The 17472-nt window shown below is 44.9% G+C and overlaps 1 protein-coding gene across 1 annotated transcript in view; it reads left to right on the top strand.

Moving 5' to 3' along the window:
• The window catches only part of LOC309560035 (complement factor B-like), a 126163-nt gene that overhangs the window by 81234 nt on the left and 27457 nt on the right, over positions 1 to 17472 (top strand). Inside the window, exons 7-10 of the mRNA XM_082263538.1 lie at positions 5249 to 5387; positions 11873 to 12004; positions 14681 to 14776; positions 16930 to 17067. Coding sequence (XP_082119664.1) covers positions 5249 to 5387; positions 11873 to 12004; positions 14681 to 14776; positions 16930 to 17067 — 505 coding nt within the window. The remainder of the gene's footprint in view (positions 1 to 5248; positions 5388 to 11872; positions 12005 to 14680; positions 14777 to 16929; positions 17068 to 17472) is intronic.

Here is a 17472-nt window from a genome sequence, read left to right as displayed (position 1 = left end):
AAGGCCTGCTCCCTCTCACAGCTATTGTTTTGGCAAAAGAGCCGCTAGCGGCACGAAATAGGGCCAAAAAACATATAAAGGTGTTCCAGTATGGTACATTACATGAGAAAGTTCTGCTTTATGCAAACAATTTTCTTTTGTTATTGGAGGACACAGAATTTGCTGGTGCATGTCATGTCCACTTTTTTAGACTTTGGAAGGTTTTCGGGGCTAACAATCAACTGGTCTAAGTCTGCTTTCTTACCCTTGGATCAGGCGGTCCTCTCTGTAATGGCTTTCCTTTGTCCAGTACCTGTGGTGACCGAATATAAATACTTGGGGATAGTAATCTCTGCACAGCTCATTCAGTGGCGGAGCTAGACTTTTAAAACAGGGGTGGCAAGGTATTATTTTGGGGGGTCAATATACAAAGTGTCATTTAGTGTCAGATTTGTCCACCGCAATGTCGCAGTCCCTCTAATAATCGCTGATCGCTGCCATTACTAGTAAAAACAATTAAAAAATAAAAAGTTCCATAGTTTTTAGATGTAATAACATTTTTGCAAACCAATCAAAATACACTTAGGATTTTTTACAAAAAATATGTGGCAGAATACATATTAGCCTTACAGGTGGCGGTCAGAGCATGCAGACAGGGTACAGGTGGCGGTCAGAGCATGCAGACAGGATACAGGGGACAGACAGAGCATGCAGACAGGATACAGGTGGCAGACAGAGCATGCGGACAGGATACAGGTGGCAGACAGAGCATGCGGACAGGATACAGGTGGCAGACAGAGCATGCGGACAGGATACAGGTGGCAAACAGAGCATGCGGACAGGATACAGGTGGCAGACAGAGCATGCAGACAGGGTACAGGTGGCGGTCAGAGCATGCGGACAGGATACAGGTGGCAGACAGAGCATGCAGACAGGGTACAGGTGGCAGACAGAGCATGTGGACAGGATAAAGGTGGCAGACAGAGAATGCGGACAGGATACAGGTGGCAGACAGAGCATGCGGACGGGATACAGGTGGCAGACAGAGCATGCAGACAGGATACAGGTGGCAGACAGAGCATGCAGACAGGATACAGGTGGCAGACAGAGCATGAGGACAGGATAAAGGTGGCAGACAGAGCATGCGGACAGGATACAGGTGGCAGACAGAGCATGTGGACAGGATAAAGGTGGCAGACAGAGCATGCGGACAGGATACAGGTGGCAGACAGAGCATGCGGACAGGATACAGGTGGCAGACAGAGCATGCGGACAGGATACAGGTGGCAGACAGAGCATGCGGACAGGATACAGGTGGCAGACAGAGCATGCGGACAGGATACAGGTGGCAAACAGAGCATGTGGACAGGATACAGGTGGTGGTGATCAGAGGATACAGACAGGATATAGGTGGTGATCAGAGGATGCGGACAGGATACAGGAGATAGCAAGACAAAGATTGTGAACATCTGTGATTCTGTACAATCTCACCACTGCCATTCTTGTCTGATAACTACTGCCTGTGCCTGCCATTGGACATCACATTGATAGCAGCCAGCCAAGCAATGGATGCATGTTGCAGTCCAGGTGGTGGGACTCATTCTAAGTTAAAACTGGCATGCCTGCTTACACTCCGAGTCCTGACTCCACTCACTCACTTACCAGGGGGCTGCAGACAGGGCAGAGTGTGCTCAGTGTCGGCTAGTGGCACTGGTTAGGGCTTTGTGTGGCCAATCCATTCGGGGTGGTCGGGTTCGCGCTGTCTGTCTTTCTTGCTGGTGCTGCCATAGTCCTTCGGCTCCCCCCTGCACTGTTACACCGCAACAAGTCAAGTCTCCTCCCCTCCGCCCGCCGCAGCTTGGCGCCTCCTGGTATTTTACATTTTTTAGGCCGGTGCCCATGCAGCATGACATCATCAGTGGGCGGCGTGGTTGGGAACACTGCTCATGACAGGACGATTGTCCGGTCTTCCTGTCTTGGTGTGGGATTGGATCGGCGCTCCCCTGTGATTACTCCACTTCTCCTCCCTCCCTCTGCCTACCAGCTCTCCATCCGCCTCCCTCCTCCCTCAGCAGCTCCCGTACGGCGATCCCCTGTGATTCCTCTGCTGCCATGCACCCGCCCAGGATCGGGGTGGCAACAGGGGTGGCAAGGACTTCTTCTGGGGTGGCAATTGCCACCCCAGCTAACCCTCTGGCTCCGCCACTGAGCTCATTCACTACAGCCGCTTAACTATCCTCCCCTTGCTAATGAAATTTAGGGACAGGGTTAAACTCTGGACCAAGTTATGGCTCTCTGTGGCAGGGAGGGTCAATCTGGTCAAAATGATTTTGATGTCCCAACTTCTCTACCATCTGCATAACTCTCCAGTGGTTATCCCAGTAAAAATGTTTCCATGTGGTCAACACTATTTTCTGGTCCCTGTTGTGGAAAGGAGGTAATGCTAGAACTAAATAAGAACTACAGAAGTCAAAGGATAGGGGAGGGCTGGCTCTCCTGAACCCCTGGCTCTATTACATTGTATCTTAATTTCAACAATTGGTGGGAGGACAGCCTCTGAGGATGGAACTTATGACTCCACACTGTAATGTTGCAGTTTAGTGGGGCCAATAACTTAGCTGAGGGTCTAGAGGTGCATTTTTTTCCAAAATATAGGAGAAAGCTAAACAACTACAAAAGGTTACGGGTTACACAGGGTACAGTCCTATTTGGGATAACCAAACCTTCCCCAAATTGGCCAAGTTACAGCATGCGGCTAGGTGGCGAGGGTATGGGGTGACCCATATCAAACGTATCATGGCTAATGGTAATTTAATCTCCTTTGACAATTGCAGTCTAGATATGGCATTCCCTCTAATATGTTATTTTTTTATTTACATTTGAAACATGCGGTGACTGCTCAGTGGTCTCTGGGGGCCTCTGAGATGTCACTGACCCCTATCGTTGGAATTATGCAGCAGTCCCGTTCTACCATGGGCTTCATCTCCAACTGCTATGCTATGCTCCTGGGGGTATATCTGGAGAAATTTCCTAGCTCTGAATGTGAAAGGTGGGAGCGGGACATAGGTGATATCCTGGGAGACCAATGGGAGGAGGCTCTGGAGGCAGTGTGGGGGTGCTCTCAACATCTCACACAGAATGTCACAATTATACTTTCTGTTGAAAGTTCACCATACCCCACTCAGGCTACATTCCATGGGCGTACTCCCTGACCCCATATGCGTTACATGTAACGGGAATGTAGGGAAACTTAATACATTTCCTATGGAGGTGCCTGAAGATTCATCACTACTGGAATGCTGTTTTTACTATGGTGAACTTTGCATTTGAGATCTCCATCGACATAGATTCTAAAAACAGTATACTAGGTTTGCTTGATGCTGTAATAGCAGATAGGTATGTTGGAGGCCACATCCAGAGCCTTGTTTTAGACTAGCAGGCTCATTTTATTTAATTGGACTTTCAGTACTCACCCTTTGCCTTAAATGTAGCTTGCACAGATGGGCACAACTCTGAGGTTAGAAATCTGATACAGTATATCCGCATAGAGGCAGTTTATCCAAATTTGATAAACACCCCCTAGCATTTCTAGCAGTAGCCATCTTGAGTAAGGGCAAGTGATTCATGTAGAATTGTCTTCCTGGAATCTGCCCTTAGCTCAGGCATGCAAGTAGAAGAGCGTGCTTAGCTGAGAAAGTCCCTTCTCCCTCCATGTGAAAGAAAAAAAAAATGCTCATGAAGAATCCCAGGATGTATGACATTTTTGGCCTAGGCTGGAAATCAGGAAGCAACTGAAGAAAAACAAGTAAATATAATATACCTTCCTATCTATTTACATAGGCTATCAGCATTAGGAATAAACATAGTTAATGTTGATTGAGAGAGTTTAGTTCCACTTTAATGCTAGTGACAGATTGCATCATATATGACTTTTTAATTTTGCCTTTAGTACCACTTTAAGGACCCCCGTAACTATATTCTCTTTCTCAAGGTCTCTAGTTATTGAGAATCCTGTTTGCCTTCAAAACAATATTTTATTGGTTGCCATCTACATATACATTTAATGAATCAAAATGTATTTGCCAAATGCTATTGCAATATGCATAAATGACTACAGTATATAGCTGTGGCGGCTGGTGCTCCATGGGCCGGGGGGGGCGGCAGACGGACCGCACCGCACATCCCTGGACCACAGCAGGACAGGACCCAGGACAGGACCCCAAGGACAGGACCCCCAGGACAAGACCCCCGGTTCACTCACCCTGCCTGGACATCAGCGACGGCGGCTTCTTCCCCCTGTCTTTGGCGTCTCCTCCCTCCTCCTCCTCCTTGCCCAATGGCATGGCTTCTCCTTTCAGCCAATCAGGAAACGGGTCTCAAAACACGCTATTAGAGCCTCTGGCTCTAATCACATGGCTAAAAAAAAAAGCCCCATTGAAGTCCATGCGTCCGGCGCCCCGCATGTAGATTAGGGGTCGGACGCATGGATAGGGGGTGGGCGGTGCTCCTGCGCCCCCAATACACCAGCCACCACTGGTATATAGCTAGACAATGTTGGGACCCATAGCAGTCACAGGGTTTTAGCCATAACACCCTTGGTTAGATCCATTAATTCTAAAGCCGGACACACAGTTGTACATATTCTGATTGTACAAACTCCATTAGATAACTAATAACTACTGTATGTAATAAGAGGAGTTATCTAACTCAGTTCAATTAATGTCCCTTAGCCATCAACCATCAACTGCTGTCTTAACTTATCAGTGGAGAGGATAGCCCTCACTTCTTGTTTTAAATATCAGCCCAAGAAGCACATAACATTTCTAATCCTTCACCACTTGAGTTAAAGGCCAAATCCAACAACTCCCCCCGCCACCCCCAAGGCCCAGTGCATGATTTATACTTACTTTTCCGGAAGTCTTCAGAAGGTCCAATGACACACAGGCTCCTCTTCCTCCTTGTCTGTTCTTTGGCACTGGAGGCTCCCTAATGATGAATGATGAGGAGAGCGTAGTTGACATGTGACATGGTGCAGTCCCATGGTGCGCTGCACCCACAATATGTCCTCCGTATCGCTTGCCATGATTTAACCTTAAACAGCTGAGGGACATTTTAAGAGGAAAAAAAAAAGCTTGAAGTTGTGCTTTATAACAATGTAAATGTGCACTTTAAGAATATATGCAACTCCCATTTATTCACTATACTTTGAACATCACTTATCTTATAGTATGTATTGCATAACTTAAAACATATCTATGCTTGTTTCCAGATCTCCAGCTTCGACTTTACCCCTCGTTACTCTGTCCTCACATACGCTACAAAGCTAAAAAGAATTATAACTCTTTCTGATGATGACAATGTAGAACCTGAGGCAGTTATTAAAAAAATTAAAGCTTTTTCATATGAAGGTAAAGTACTACAAGGCTTGTTTCATAAGTGAGCAAGGGCTAAGGAGCAAAAAGGCAGTATTCTGTCGCAACCATTGAGATTTCAGTTCTTAGGTTGAATATGATTTTTAACCGGTTGCTGTGGGTTTCAGGACTTTGTTCTTCTTATTGAATTACGTGCTGTACTGTATTTTGGTTTTAAACACACTGTTGCAGACTTTTTACTATTGTAACTTCAAAGGCTTTACAACTCAGAAATTTACCATTTTTTTTTTGGATGCGAGAATGCAGTTAAGGAGGAGCTCCAGGCTCCTGCAGAAAAAATTAAAAGTCAGCAGCTACAAATACTGTAGCTGCTGACTTTCAATATTAGGACACTTACCTGTCAAGGAATCCAGTGGTGTCTTCACCTGAGCCGATTTTTTAATCGGCTATCGGGTGCCGCCGCTATCTCCACTAGGGGAAACCCTACTGCACATGCAGGAATCGCGCTGCACTCTGTGAATGGGCCAGCTGCGGGGGAAATAGGAGGGGGGCTGAATTCTGAGTTTGTGACTCCATCCCCCCCCCCCCCCAAAAGGTGCCAAATGTGGCAGCAGAGGGGGGGGAGGCAGACAAGCAGACCTTCCCCATTCGTTGGAGCTCCACATTAACACAGAAAATGGCAGGAACATTTGGCCAGTGGATCAATACAAAATTGGTAGAATACAGTTTTCAGTATAGTTTGAGAATCAGGTAGCAATGCTGGGTCAAAGGATGGACATTTTTAAAGATAGATGGTGGTCTACCAACTAGCAGATGGAGAAAAGAGGGGAGGCCTCAGCTGTTTAATAATGTATAGTAATTTTATTTATTTTTTCACAATTCACAAATTACTTTTCTCTAAGGATTGCCAGATCTGATTGCTAATCCTGTATATTTTGTGTTCACAAGGTTACTCAATTACACTTTGTGTTGTTTACAGATAATCGTTCCTTTATTATCACAAAGAGAAACATTTTATGTAATGTTTTATTTATGTTACTGTTTATAGATAATTCCCTTTTTTTTAAAAAGAGAAACACTTTATACAAATTTTATTTGAGAGATCAATAGTGCACTAGTTCACTTTTTCAACACAATTTTTCCTGGTATTCAGGGATAAGTGCAGCAATCTGCCCTCTGAGCTAGCGCATCATATTACCTTTTTACAATAGTAATTTATTTTCATAGTGTCTAAAGCATATATGTCAAACTGTCATACTCCTAAACCCTGCACTCTGTACATAGTGCATCCCTGAACTCTGCACTCGGTACATACTCCTAAACCCTGCACTCTGTACATAGTGCATACCTGAACTCTGCACTCGGTACATACTCCTAAACCCTGCACTCTGTACAAAGCACACCCTTAAACACTTCACTCTGTACCTAGCTCTTCCCTGAACTTTGCACTCTTTGCATATGGCACCCCTGGAACTGCACTTTGTACATAGCACACCCCTGAACCTGGCACTCTTTACATAATGCACCCCTGAACTCTGCACTCTGTATGTACCGTAATCCTCTGCACTCTGTACTGCAACTCTGTATGTAGCATAATCCTGAATTCTGTACATAGCATAATCCTGAATTCTGTACGTGATGCACTTCTGAACCTTACATAGTTACATACAGTAGTTTGTGAGGTTGAAAAAAGACATCAGTCCATCCAGTTCAACCTATGATGTGTGTGTGTGTTTGCTGTTAACCATACATTGTATACCCCTGTATGTTGTGGTCTTTAAGGTGCCCATCTAATAGTTTTTTGAAACTATCAATGCTCCCTGCTGATATGACTGCTTGTGGAAGAGAATTCCACATCCCCACTGCTCTGACAGTAAAGAACCCCTTACGTATTTTTAGCTTAAACTGTTTTTCCTCAAATTTTAGTGAGTGGCCACGTGTTTTATTGTATTCCCTTTCTCTGAAAAGTTTGTTCTTTATGCTAGGGTCGCCAGTACAGTATTTGTACATTGATATCATATCCCCCCTCAGTCGTCTCTTCTCCAGAGAGCATAAGTTCAGTGCTTGTAGTCTTTCCTCATAGTTGATGTCCTCCATTCCCCTAATTATTTGTGTTGCCCTTCTCTGGATTCTCTCCAGTTCCAGCACATCCTTCCTGAGGACCGGTGCCCAGAACTGGACAGCATACTCCAGATGTGGCCGGACCAGAGTCTTGTAGAGAGGGAGAATAATCTCTTTATTTCTGGAGTGAATCCCCTTTTTTATACATCCAGGTATTCTGTTTGCTTTGCTTGCAGCGGCTTGGCATTGCATGCCACTGCCAAGCCTGTTGTCTACCAGTACCCCCAGGTCCTTTTCCATCCTAGACTCACCCAGAGGTTTCCCCCCAGAGAGTAGTTTGCTTTCGCATTACTGATGCCCAGGTGCATTATTTTACATTTTTCAACATTAAACCTCATCGGCCATGTAGTTGCCCACCCCATTATGTATGTAGTGCACCCCCGATACAACCAGCCCTTTGAGGGCAACCAAACTGCTGATGGGACCCGAGATGAAATTGAGATTGACACCCCTGGTCTAAAGGATCACTTTTAATCATTATCTAAACCATTTGCATCTGCTTGGACAGTTCTATGGTGGAGTGGATTTTCAGTAAAGACTGAATGATGGAAAGTCAAATCTGTCTTTTATTTAAATTAAGTCCATCATTCATTGCACCTGGAAAAAAATGGTCTAAACTTGAATGTCTTCCTTATTAGAGGACCAGGGCAGCCATCAGAAATTTTGGGGCCCCTTACACAGCTTGAGAGTCTAGTTCCCCCCTGGACCTGACCATCAACATTCCCCAGGCACCCCCACTGGCTGTGCCACCAAGTCCCATCCCATGTCCTCCTCCATCCCATGTCCTCCTCCATCCCATGCCCTCCTCCATCCCATGTAGTCCTCCTGCAGTCTCACCTCCTCAATCCCATGTCCTCCTCCTCCAATCCGGTCTCCTCCATCCCACCTCCTCCATCCCATGTCCTCTTCCCCCTCCTCCTCTATTCATGTCTTCTAGTTCTTCCTCCCCCATCCCATCTCCTCCAGTCCCATCACCTCCATCCCATGTCCTCCTCCTCCTCCAGTCCAAATCCCCCTCCATCCCATGTCCTCCTCCATCCCCCCCTCCCATCACATGTCTTACTCCTCCAGTCCCATCTCCTCCATCCCATGTCCTCCTCCTCCCCCAGTTTGATCTCCTCCATCTCATATCGTCCTCCTCCCCCAGTCCCATCTCCCTCCTTCCCATGTCCTGCTCCTCCAGGAGAATAATTCTGCACAGACATAATGAACAGACACAATAAGCAGTGTATGAACACAATGTCATATCTCCGGATCACACTACAGACGTTCAAAACCTGTCATTTTAGAGTGAAACGAAATCTACATTTTTAACCTCGTTTTGGATGGAGTAGTGAAGGGTTAGAACACCTTCCCCCTTCTGATGACAACTTAATTTTTTTTCCTTTTGGTCACCAGGATAAAGAGCTACTTGTGCCTGTGGCTCCATATGGAAAATCCAAAATTTTGAGTTGTCCCCAGAGCAGGAAAAGAGAATTTGAACAATGGAAACTCCAGTTCTGATGACAACTGTCTCCGAGAGCAATTCCCTCTCACTACCTGTTGGGCTTCACAATGGGACACAGATGGGAAAAATAAATAAATGGGGTTTTAATTCTACCATAATTTAGCCAAAATGGGAAAAAAAGTGCTGGCTTTATATATACTTTAGTTGTATACATAACTAGAACATCTAACAGGGTTATATGCAGTGGCGGCCGGTGAGTTGGGGGCGCAGGGGCGACGCCTCCCTATCCATGCGTCCAGCCCCCTAATCTACATGCAGGGCGCTGGACACATGGAGTTCAATGGGGCTTTTTTTTGTATCACCTGATTAGAGCCAGAGACTCTAATGGGCTTCAGCAAAGGGTGGACCTGGGGCGCAGAGCAGTGCGACCGAGCCTGCCCATTGTGTGACAATAGTGAATGAAAATTTGCTATTGTCACATGGATCCTCCTTCCTGATTGGCCGAAAGGCAAACCCCATGCCATTGGCCGAGGAGGAGGCGGGAGGACTGAGGACTCGAGGAGACGCGGGGACTGAAGAGAAGCCGCCGCTACAGGTAAGTGCACTGGTCTCGGGGGGAGGGCTTGGCACACTGATCTCTGCATTGAAGGGGGCATGCTGATGTCTGCATTGAAGGGGGCACGCTGATCTCTGCATTGAAGGGGGCACAATGATCTCTGCATTGAAGGGGGCACACTGATTTCTGCATTGAAGGGGGCACGATGATCTCTGTATTGAAGGGGGCACGATGATTTCTGCATTGAAGGGGCACCATGATCTCTGCATTGAAGGGGGCACATTGATCTCTGCATTGAAGGGGGCACACTGGTCACTGTGCATTGAAAGGGGGCACGCTAGTCACTGTGCATTGAAAGGGGGGCACGCTGGTCACTGTGCATTGAAAGGGGGGCACGCTGGTCACTGTGCATTAAAAGGGGGGCACGCTGGTCACTGTGCATTGAAAGGGGGGCACGCTGGTCACTGTGCATTGAAAGGGGGGCACGCTGGTCACTCTGCATTGAAAGGGGGGCACGCTGGTCACTCTGCATTGAAAGGGGGCACGCCGGTCACTCTGCATTGAAAGGGGGGCACGCTGGTCACTCTGCATTGAAAGGGGGCACGCTGGTCACTCTGCATTGAAAGGGGGCACGCTGGTCACTGTGCATTGAAAGGGGGCACGCTGGTCACTGTGCATTGAAAGGGGGGCACGCTGGTCACTCTGCATTGAAAGGGGGGCACGCTGGTCACTGTGCATTGAAAGGGGGGGCGTGCTGGTCACTGTGCATTGAAAGGGGGGCACGCTGGTCACTGTGCATTGAAAGGGGGGGCACGCTGGTCACTGTGAATTGAAAGGGGGGCACGCTGGTCACTGTGCATTGAAAGGGGGCACGCTGGTCACTGTGCATTGAAAGGGGGCACGCTGGTCAATGTGCATTGAAAGGGGGCACACTATACCTTGATTACTGAAGGCCCCTTTCACACTTTTGTGACCTCAAAGTCACTCAATTTTTTACAGCGTTTTTTTGCCGCAAAGCAATGCCTATTACATTTTTCTGTTTGTGCCCCCCCAAAAATTTTGAGCACCAGCCGCCACTGGTTATATCCTTGCAGGAGATTCCTTCTAACTTCCTGTCTTAGTGTCACCAGGACAGGAACTGGGGTAATCTCACTGTGGGGGCATAGCTTGCAATTGTTGCCTTATAATGCCCATATTATATATTATGTTTAATATGTGTGTGTGTATATATATATATATACGTATATATATATATATGGAAACAATTGCTGGCTATTTCCCCACAGTGAGATTCCCTCACTTCCTGTCCTGGTGACACCAAAACAGGAAGTGAGGGGAAATCTCCTGCAATGATCTCACCCTGTTAGATGTTCTAGATATGTATACAACTAATGTATTTAGAAAGCCAGCCCTTTTTTTCCATTTTGACTAAATTATGGAAAACACCCATTCATTTGTTTTCCCCATCTGTGTCCCATGGATTGCAGGAAAAAAAATTGCCTAATTCACCCATTATCACACACCGTGTTGATGGGGGAATCCCTCCTGTGGAGCCATTGTGTTCTCCCGCTGGGTAGAAGGCAGAAGCTGTCTCCACCAGGAGAACACAGTGATTATTGCTAGTGGCTATAAGAGTTTCTATCGATAATCATATGTAAAATCCTAGGGCCTGGTTGTACCAAAGTTGTTTCATTGATCAACTTGGGTACATTCAGCCTGCTCATATACGGTTTGAATCTCAGCCAGTTCCTATTTCAATGTACAAAAAAAGGGGGGAATTTTGGGACTTTAAATGAAACGCAGGGGGGGATTGCCATGTGTCTCCATCCCTAATATGCAGAAAAATAAGAGGGTTTGGGACTTTGAATGAGAGGCAGGACAAAGCTGGCAGGGATATACATTAACATTTATTGGTGTACATATTGGTAAAGACATAATATGTTACAGAATAAAATAACTCAGTAGACATGAGAGCTGGTAAGTGGTGTCCAAGTCTAGGTTAATAGAAACCAAAATATAAACCTTCCATGGAGTATACAAACAGTAGACACGGGTATTGAAGTCATATCATCAATAAATTTGACGCGTATCGTGGACCAAAAATCGCCACTTCATCAGGAGCAAAAAGTGATGCATAGCTGTAAAGAATATAAAAATATGTGTGGAAAAATACCAACATGGAGAGGGGAATTAAAGTGGTTAAAGACAATTTAAGACATAAGTCATATAGTAGTTTGTAAATATCAGAAACCTAGTATGCCTGGCAGAGTACGTCAGGATTTGTACATCCTTGAGAGCTGGAAGGCCCACCAGTTGATGTTTATTCAATCACACTTTAAGTTTTTAGCATTTGTTAATATTCATGTTTTGTTTTGTTTTTTCTTTATAACCCCACAGAACACGATGACAAAGGAGGAACTAATACAAGGTTGGCATTGCAAGAAGTCTATCAGCAGTTGTCTCTGTTTCAACTCAGGAACCAAGACTTATTCCTCAACACTTCTAATGTCATCCTGCTGATGACAGATGGTGAGAAGATTTTCGAAGTGCTACACACAAAATGTACCATCCATCTGCCTTGACATTACATTTACATCAATCATTTTGCAGTCAGATATGCTACAAAGGAGGGAGATACACAATGGTTTAAGTTTTTCCAGTTAGAAGTTGAGGATGATTGGGTATGGCTAAGAACTTAATAGGAATGTAACCATTGAAGGTTTAAGGAGGTTAGGGTATGGGAGAGACAGTTTCCACCTCTATACAATCACAACCAACCCTCAAACCCTGTACAAGCAGAGACAGCCCTCTACCTCTATACAATCACAACCAACTTTCAACCTCAGTACAAGCAGAGATAGCCTTTCATTTCTAAAGAATCACAGCCAACCTTGGGCGTCCGCAGGTAAGGGCAAAGGGAGGCAAATGCCCCCCCCGGAATCTCAACGTCCCCTTGTGATTGTTAAGCCACTTTATACTATTCTGTCTGTTCTGTTTAATAATCCTGTGTGCCCCTGTGTCTGTGTATGCGTTTTAAAAAATAAGGCATTCCTTACCATTTTTTTAGAGCACCAAGCACCGCTTACGTGACCCGTCAGGTCTCTCCTCTCCCCGTCTGACAGCTGCCTGCAGTGGGTGGGTCAGAGGATTCCTCACTGTCGTCAGTCGGGAGGGTAAGTGGAGAGAGGGGGGAGAGGAGGGGAGAGGCGGTGGGTCACGTGAGCGGCGATTGGTGCTCTGAAAACTTGTAAAGAATGGCTTATTTTTATAAGACACAGGGGCACACAGGATTATTAATCAGACTGTAGACAGGATATAAAACTTTAGATGAAACTACAGCAGCAGGAGGGAATGGGGGGCACTGAAACAGGAGAAGACAGGCAGGGAGGGAGGGGGGAGAGAGGACAGGAGGGCTGCAGATGAAGGAGACACATAGACTGACCATGGTGTCAGGGCTCAGCAGCCATGGTATACCGTGGTCAGTTTACAGAGGGGTGGACATAGGCAGGCAGGATCAGCCAGGTAAAAAATGGTGATAATCCGTGCTTGAAGATAATAAAAAGTCCAAAGCAAAAGCTGCCAGCAAGATCTGATATTGACAGTCAGTACAAATGATAAAAAAGGATTTGCATGCGGCGCGTAAAAGTCAATCAATTCTCATGAGTAAAAAAAGGTGCGATCCAAACTGCTTACCAGAAGGAAAGAGATATCAGGCCTGTCATGAATTGAAGCTGGTGTTGATTCTCTTTAAATTAGCAGGATCCACTCAGCAAGAAAGGTAAAACATGGGGAAAAGCAAAAATGCATTTCATGGTGTAGTAAATTTAATATTGGAAATGATCAGAAAAGCCACCAACAGGAACCCGTTAAGGAACACCACAACACCAAATAGTGTAGTATTCCCAGCATAAATACACCTGATATAAAGATGGCCACCACCAAGATGTCGTGCAAATGAAAGGACTTCACACCCTAATGTGTCCAAACCAACTGCTTACCAGACACACTATAGTTAAAGCAGCCAATCCTGGAATGAATAGTCTTGATGGCAAAAGGGCAGCTGAATCCTCATACCAGGAGGATAAGATCCTCAATCCCGCATCACAACAGGTATCATGAAGTTGAAAATAGATTCAATACGTTCCCCCAGTGGCCATCGTAGAGTTGGGCAAGACAACCTGGAAGCCATCTTGGAAGTGGGCAAGATTGAACCATTGGTTTATCGCATCTACCATCTGATGCTATTTAGATTGTGGATCATTTCAATGCATACGAGGATTGCGGTTCTCATTACCATCAAGTCCACCTGCCTTGGTATTAATGTATCTGCTGATTACTGCTCCAGAATATCTGCTATAGCATTAAGGCCTTCTGGTAAGCAGCCAATTTGTTCATATTTAAGGGTGATTCCTTTTTTTTCACACGGCCCCTTGGTGGTGGTTTCTTGGTATTGGTTATTTCTGAGCCCAAGCATACTACACTATATATATATATATATATATATATATATATATATATATATATATATATATATCTTTTCTTTTTGGCTACACACTGAGACTTTGAACTTTGATTCCTGGATTGTGCTGATCACCTGAGATGGAAATCCGTTTGATCGATTGAAACACACTACCTGTTTGCATTGTTTATCATTGGTTTGAGTCTGGTAAACAGCCTGTTAGACCATCGTCGAGAGTGGCATGCAAAGGGGTCTTGGTGGCGGTCTCTATAGAAATTATATATTAGCCTCAATGTAGTGCACCATGAGATTTCTCTCTATTTGATTCCATATGCTTCGTTGCTTCTGCTGAGTTGACTGAGCTGGTATCGAGTGATTCAACACCAACTTCATTTATAGACAGGTCCTCCATTTTTTTCCATCTGGTAAGCAGATTGGATTGTCTTGGTTTAGAAATACGGACTGTTATTTGAGTCCCGCAAGCCGATTATCTCTCTACAAGCACAGCCAACCCCCACCCCATCAATACAAGCACAAGCAATGCTTCTTTCTTTCCATGCAAAAACAATTAATTTTCTCAACTTTTATACTACTACAGCTAAAACCTCAATCTCAGTACAAGCCCAGGTGGGGCAGTACTTCCGCTTCCAAACAAGCACAGCCAGTGCCTCTGCTTTTATATTAGCACATAAATTACTATACCTTTTAACTTGACACTATAGCTATTTTTGTCTTTTATTACACAGGAAAGCATAATATGGGTGGAGATCCGGTTGTAGAAGTAAAGAGAATAAAGGAATTTCTGGACATCAAGAAGGATAATAATCGGGAAGATAAACTGGGTAAGCAGCATCCTAACTGAGGTGAATTCCATTAACTCCCATACCACCAGGGCTTTATAAATAGGGACCTGTCACCAGATCATTATTTTTTTTAAAAAATCATCCCATAACAATAAATGTATGTGCCTTTAACATACTTTATGCGTGTTTTTTAACTGTAAAATATTCCCTGCATAGATATTAAAAGGTTCTAAGACTGCTGCTCGGCGCCACCATTTTGGACGTAATGTCTGCAGTCCCAGACTCAGAGCTTTCACTCACTTACTTTTGTTTGCTTGCTTGTTTTTGGTCTGTTCTATATGACATTAAAAGGGTTCGATAAGTGCAAAAAAATACCTTTTGATCTTGACAGAAAACTAGTGCGCTGATAACATAGCACAAGAGGCAGGATTTACAGGAAGTGATCAGTTAGTGATTTTCCTGGATTTCTTTGTGGGCTACAAAAACCTTTCCCCTATGTTATGGGGATGAGGAGAGAGGAGGGCCTCCTGTAGTCCTAACACCCAAAGGCCCCTCCATAGATGCAGTGCAGTGACTGAGCTTTGTCACCTTGGCACAGGAAGTGTGTTCTGGCAGAATTACCAGCTGGAAAAAAAAAAAGGTTAAAAGAGGAAACAAATGCAGGCAGCACATCTAAGGACTGGTTAGTTGTAAAATATTACATTTTTGTTTTAGGGTTTAGATATACTTTAAATTACATTGTCAAACTGATTTCAGCTCAATATCTACATTAAATCACAGCTGTTCATCTCTAGTAATTGATTGCAGAATTGCTATCAACATTGTAGTTTACCTTCAGCAAGACAGCAGGAAAAGAGCCCAGTTATTGCAAACTGGATGACACAGCTCTGATTTTAGAAACACTAGTAAGAAAAACACCCAGATGTGGTCTTACTGATAAACTTTAGAAACCTAAATATGAGACTGTTTAACCTAAAAGGATTTGTTTTATGGCCCATATACATTTCCTGGACCAAGTACTTTTCTACAACATTAAGGTATTAACGAGTCCTTAAGCCCCAAACCCTGTAAAAAGCCATCAGTTAAAGTGGAACTAAACCCTCCTATCCTTTTCAGCCAAGGGGGCTGCCACCTTAGCCTCTGATCTGCCACTGCCATGGTGCTGTATGTGATCGGTTTTGACTTCAGCCCAGGGGCATACCTACAGGGGTCACAGGGGTCACAATTGCAACCCATCCCCATGTTGCAGAGGTCCCTCTGTGTGCCTGGTAAGGAGGAGTCTGTGGGAGGGAGCGGAGGAGAAACCGGCAATCAGCGGCTTCAGGATTCCTCTAAATGCAGCTGCCCCCGCTGCTTCTCCTATCCAGCTTCCGTCTTCTGCTCCCCTTGTGCTCTTTCATGCCCCCCCCCCCCAACCCCCTGTAGCTCTGCTGGGTTCCCCCCTCCCCTCTCCCGCCGGCTACTGCCGGGGATCTGTCAGGATGGAGAACAGGGAAAGCGACCAGTAAATTAGTCAATTACAGGCTTCCTTTTCTGAATGGAGAGTCAGTTATCTGTACCGATCACTGACTCTGTCTATTTAGAACTGAGGCACAGTAAATTGCTTCAGTTCATGAAGCGGAAGCTCTGTAACTATTCCTGTCCATTTATTCTGTGCAGCTGAGGCTGCAGAGAAGAAGATTGAGGGCCATGTCCTCAATCTCTTTTCTCTGTCTCAAAGGTGGAATATCAGAGGTCTGTGTAGACCCCTAATATCTCACCAAAGCCCCCCAACGGGGCTCCTACAATATTTTAAAACATAATGTAAAAGAAAAAAAATGGTAAAATAAATAAAAAAACAAAAAACGACTGACATCAGTGGCGAAACTACCAGGGTCACAAAGGTCGGGGCCCTGGCGTTCTGCCACAGGGCACAGATTGAAGGGCCCTGGCGTGGGGTCAGGGGGGGCCCTTCATGGTTTCTTGTACTGGGGCCCTGAAGGTTCTAGTTACACCACTACTTCACCATTTGATAGTTTGACAGTTTGATTGAAAGCACAAGCAAATGTGACAGTTAGCATTCCTGGCATGCCGGGAATGTAACAGATTTTTTGAAACAGTTAAATTGATGGGTTTAGTTCCGCTGTAACACAAATAAATGTACAAATGTTGATGGTCCTGATCAAGTAATGAGTTTTTACTCACGTTCACAGATATCTATGTGTTTGGCCTGGGTAATGATGTCAGTCTTGAGGAGCTCAATGATATTGCGTCAAGAAAGGATGCACAGAGACATGTCTTCAACATGGAGAGTGTAGCTGACCTGAAGAGGGCCTTTGACGAGATAATAGGTGAGTTGTTCTTTGTTACATACAGCAAGCAAAACAAAAAACCTAATATCTATGATCTCCTAAAAAAAAATGTTTAAAACAATTTGCAAGAGTTCAAATACAGTAGATGATAATTGTCAATCAAGATAAGTTATCACATAGAAGATTACTTGTGTTTGGCAAGAGCTACAGTAGTAAACTAAATAGAATGTGACTTCCGAGGACCAATAAACACTGTGCATGGATTGCCCACTCAATTTCTGATTAGTGCCAGAAGAACATGTGATCACTACTTGCCACTGGCGTTAGAGAACATAGAGGACAGTCCTCTGTACTGGGCTCGCCTCCTAGCAGCTATCTTAGGAGCCAGTGTCTGATTGAACGATGATTTCTTTCAGTTATTTGGGCAGGCATATTAGACCCAAG

Source organism: Pelophylax lessonae (assembly GCF_965119305.1).
Source record: "Pelophylax lessonae genome assembly, chromosome: 7".
Classification (NCBI taxonomy): domain Eukaryota; kingdom Metazoa; phylum Chordata; class Amphibia; order Anura; family Ranidae; genus Pelophylax; species Pelophylax lessonae.
The sequence above is the reverse complement of the archived record's forward strand: the minus strand, read 5'-3'. Positions and strand labels throughout refer to the sequence as shown.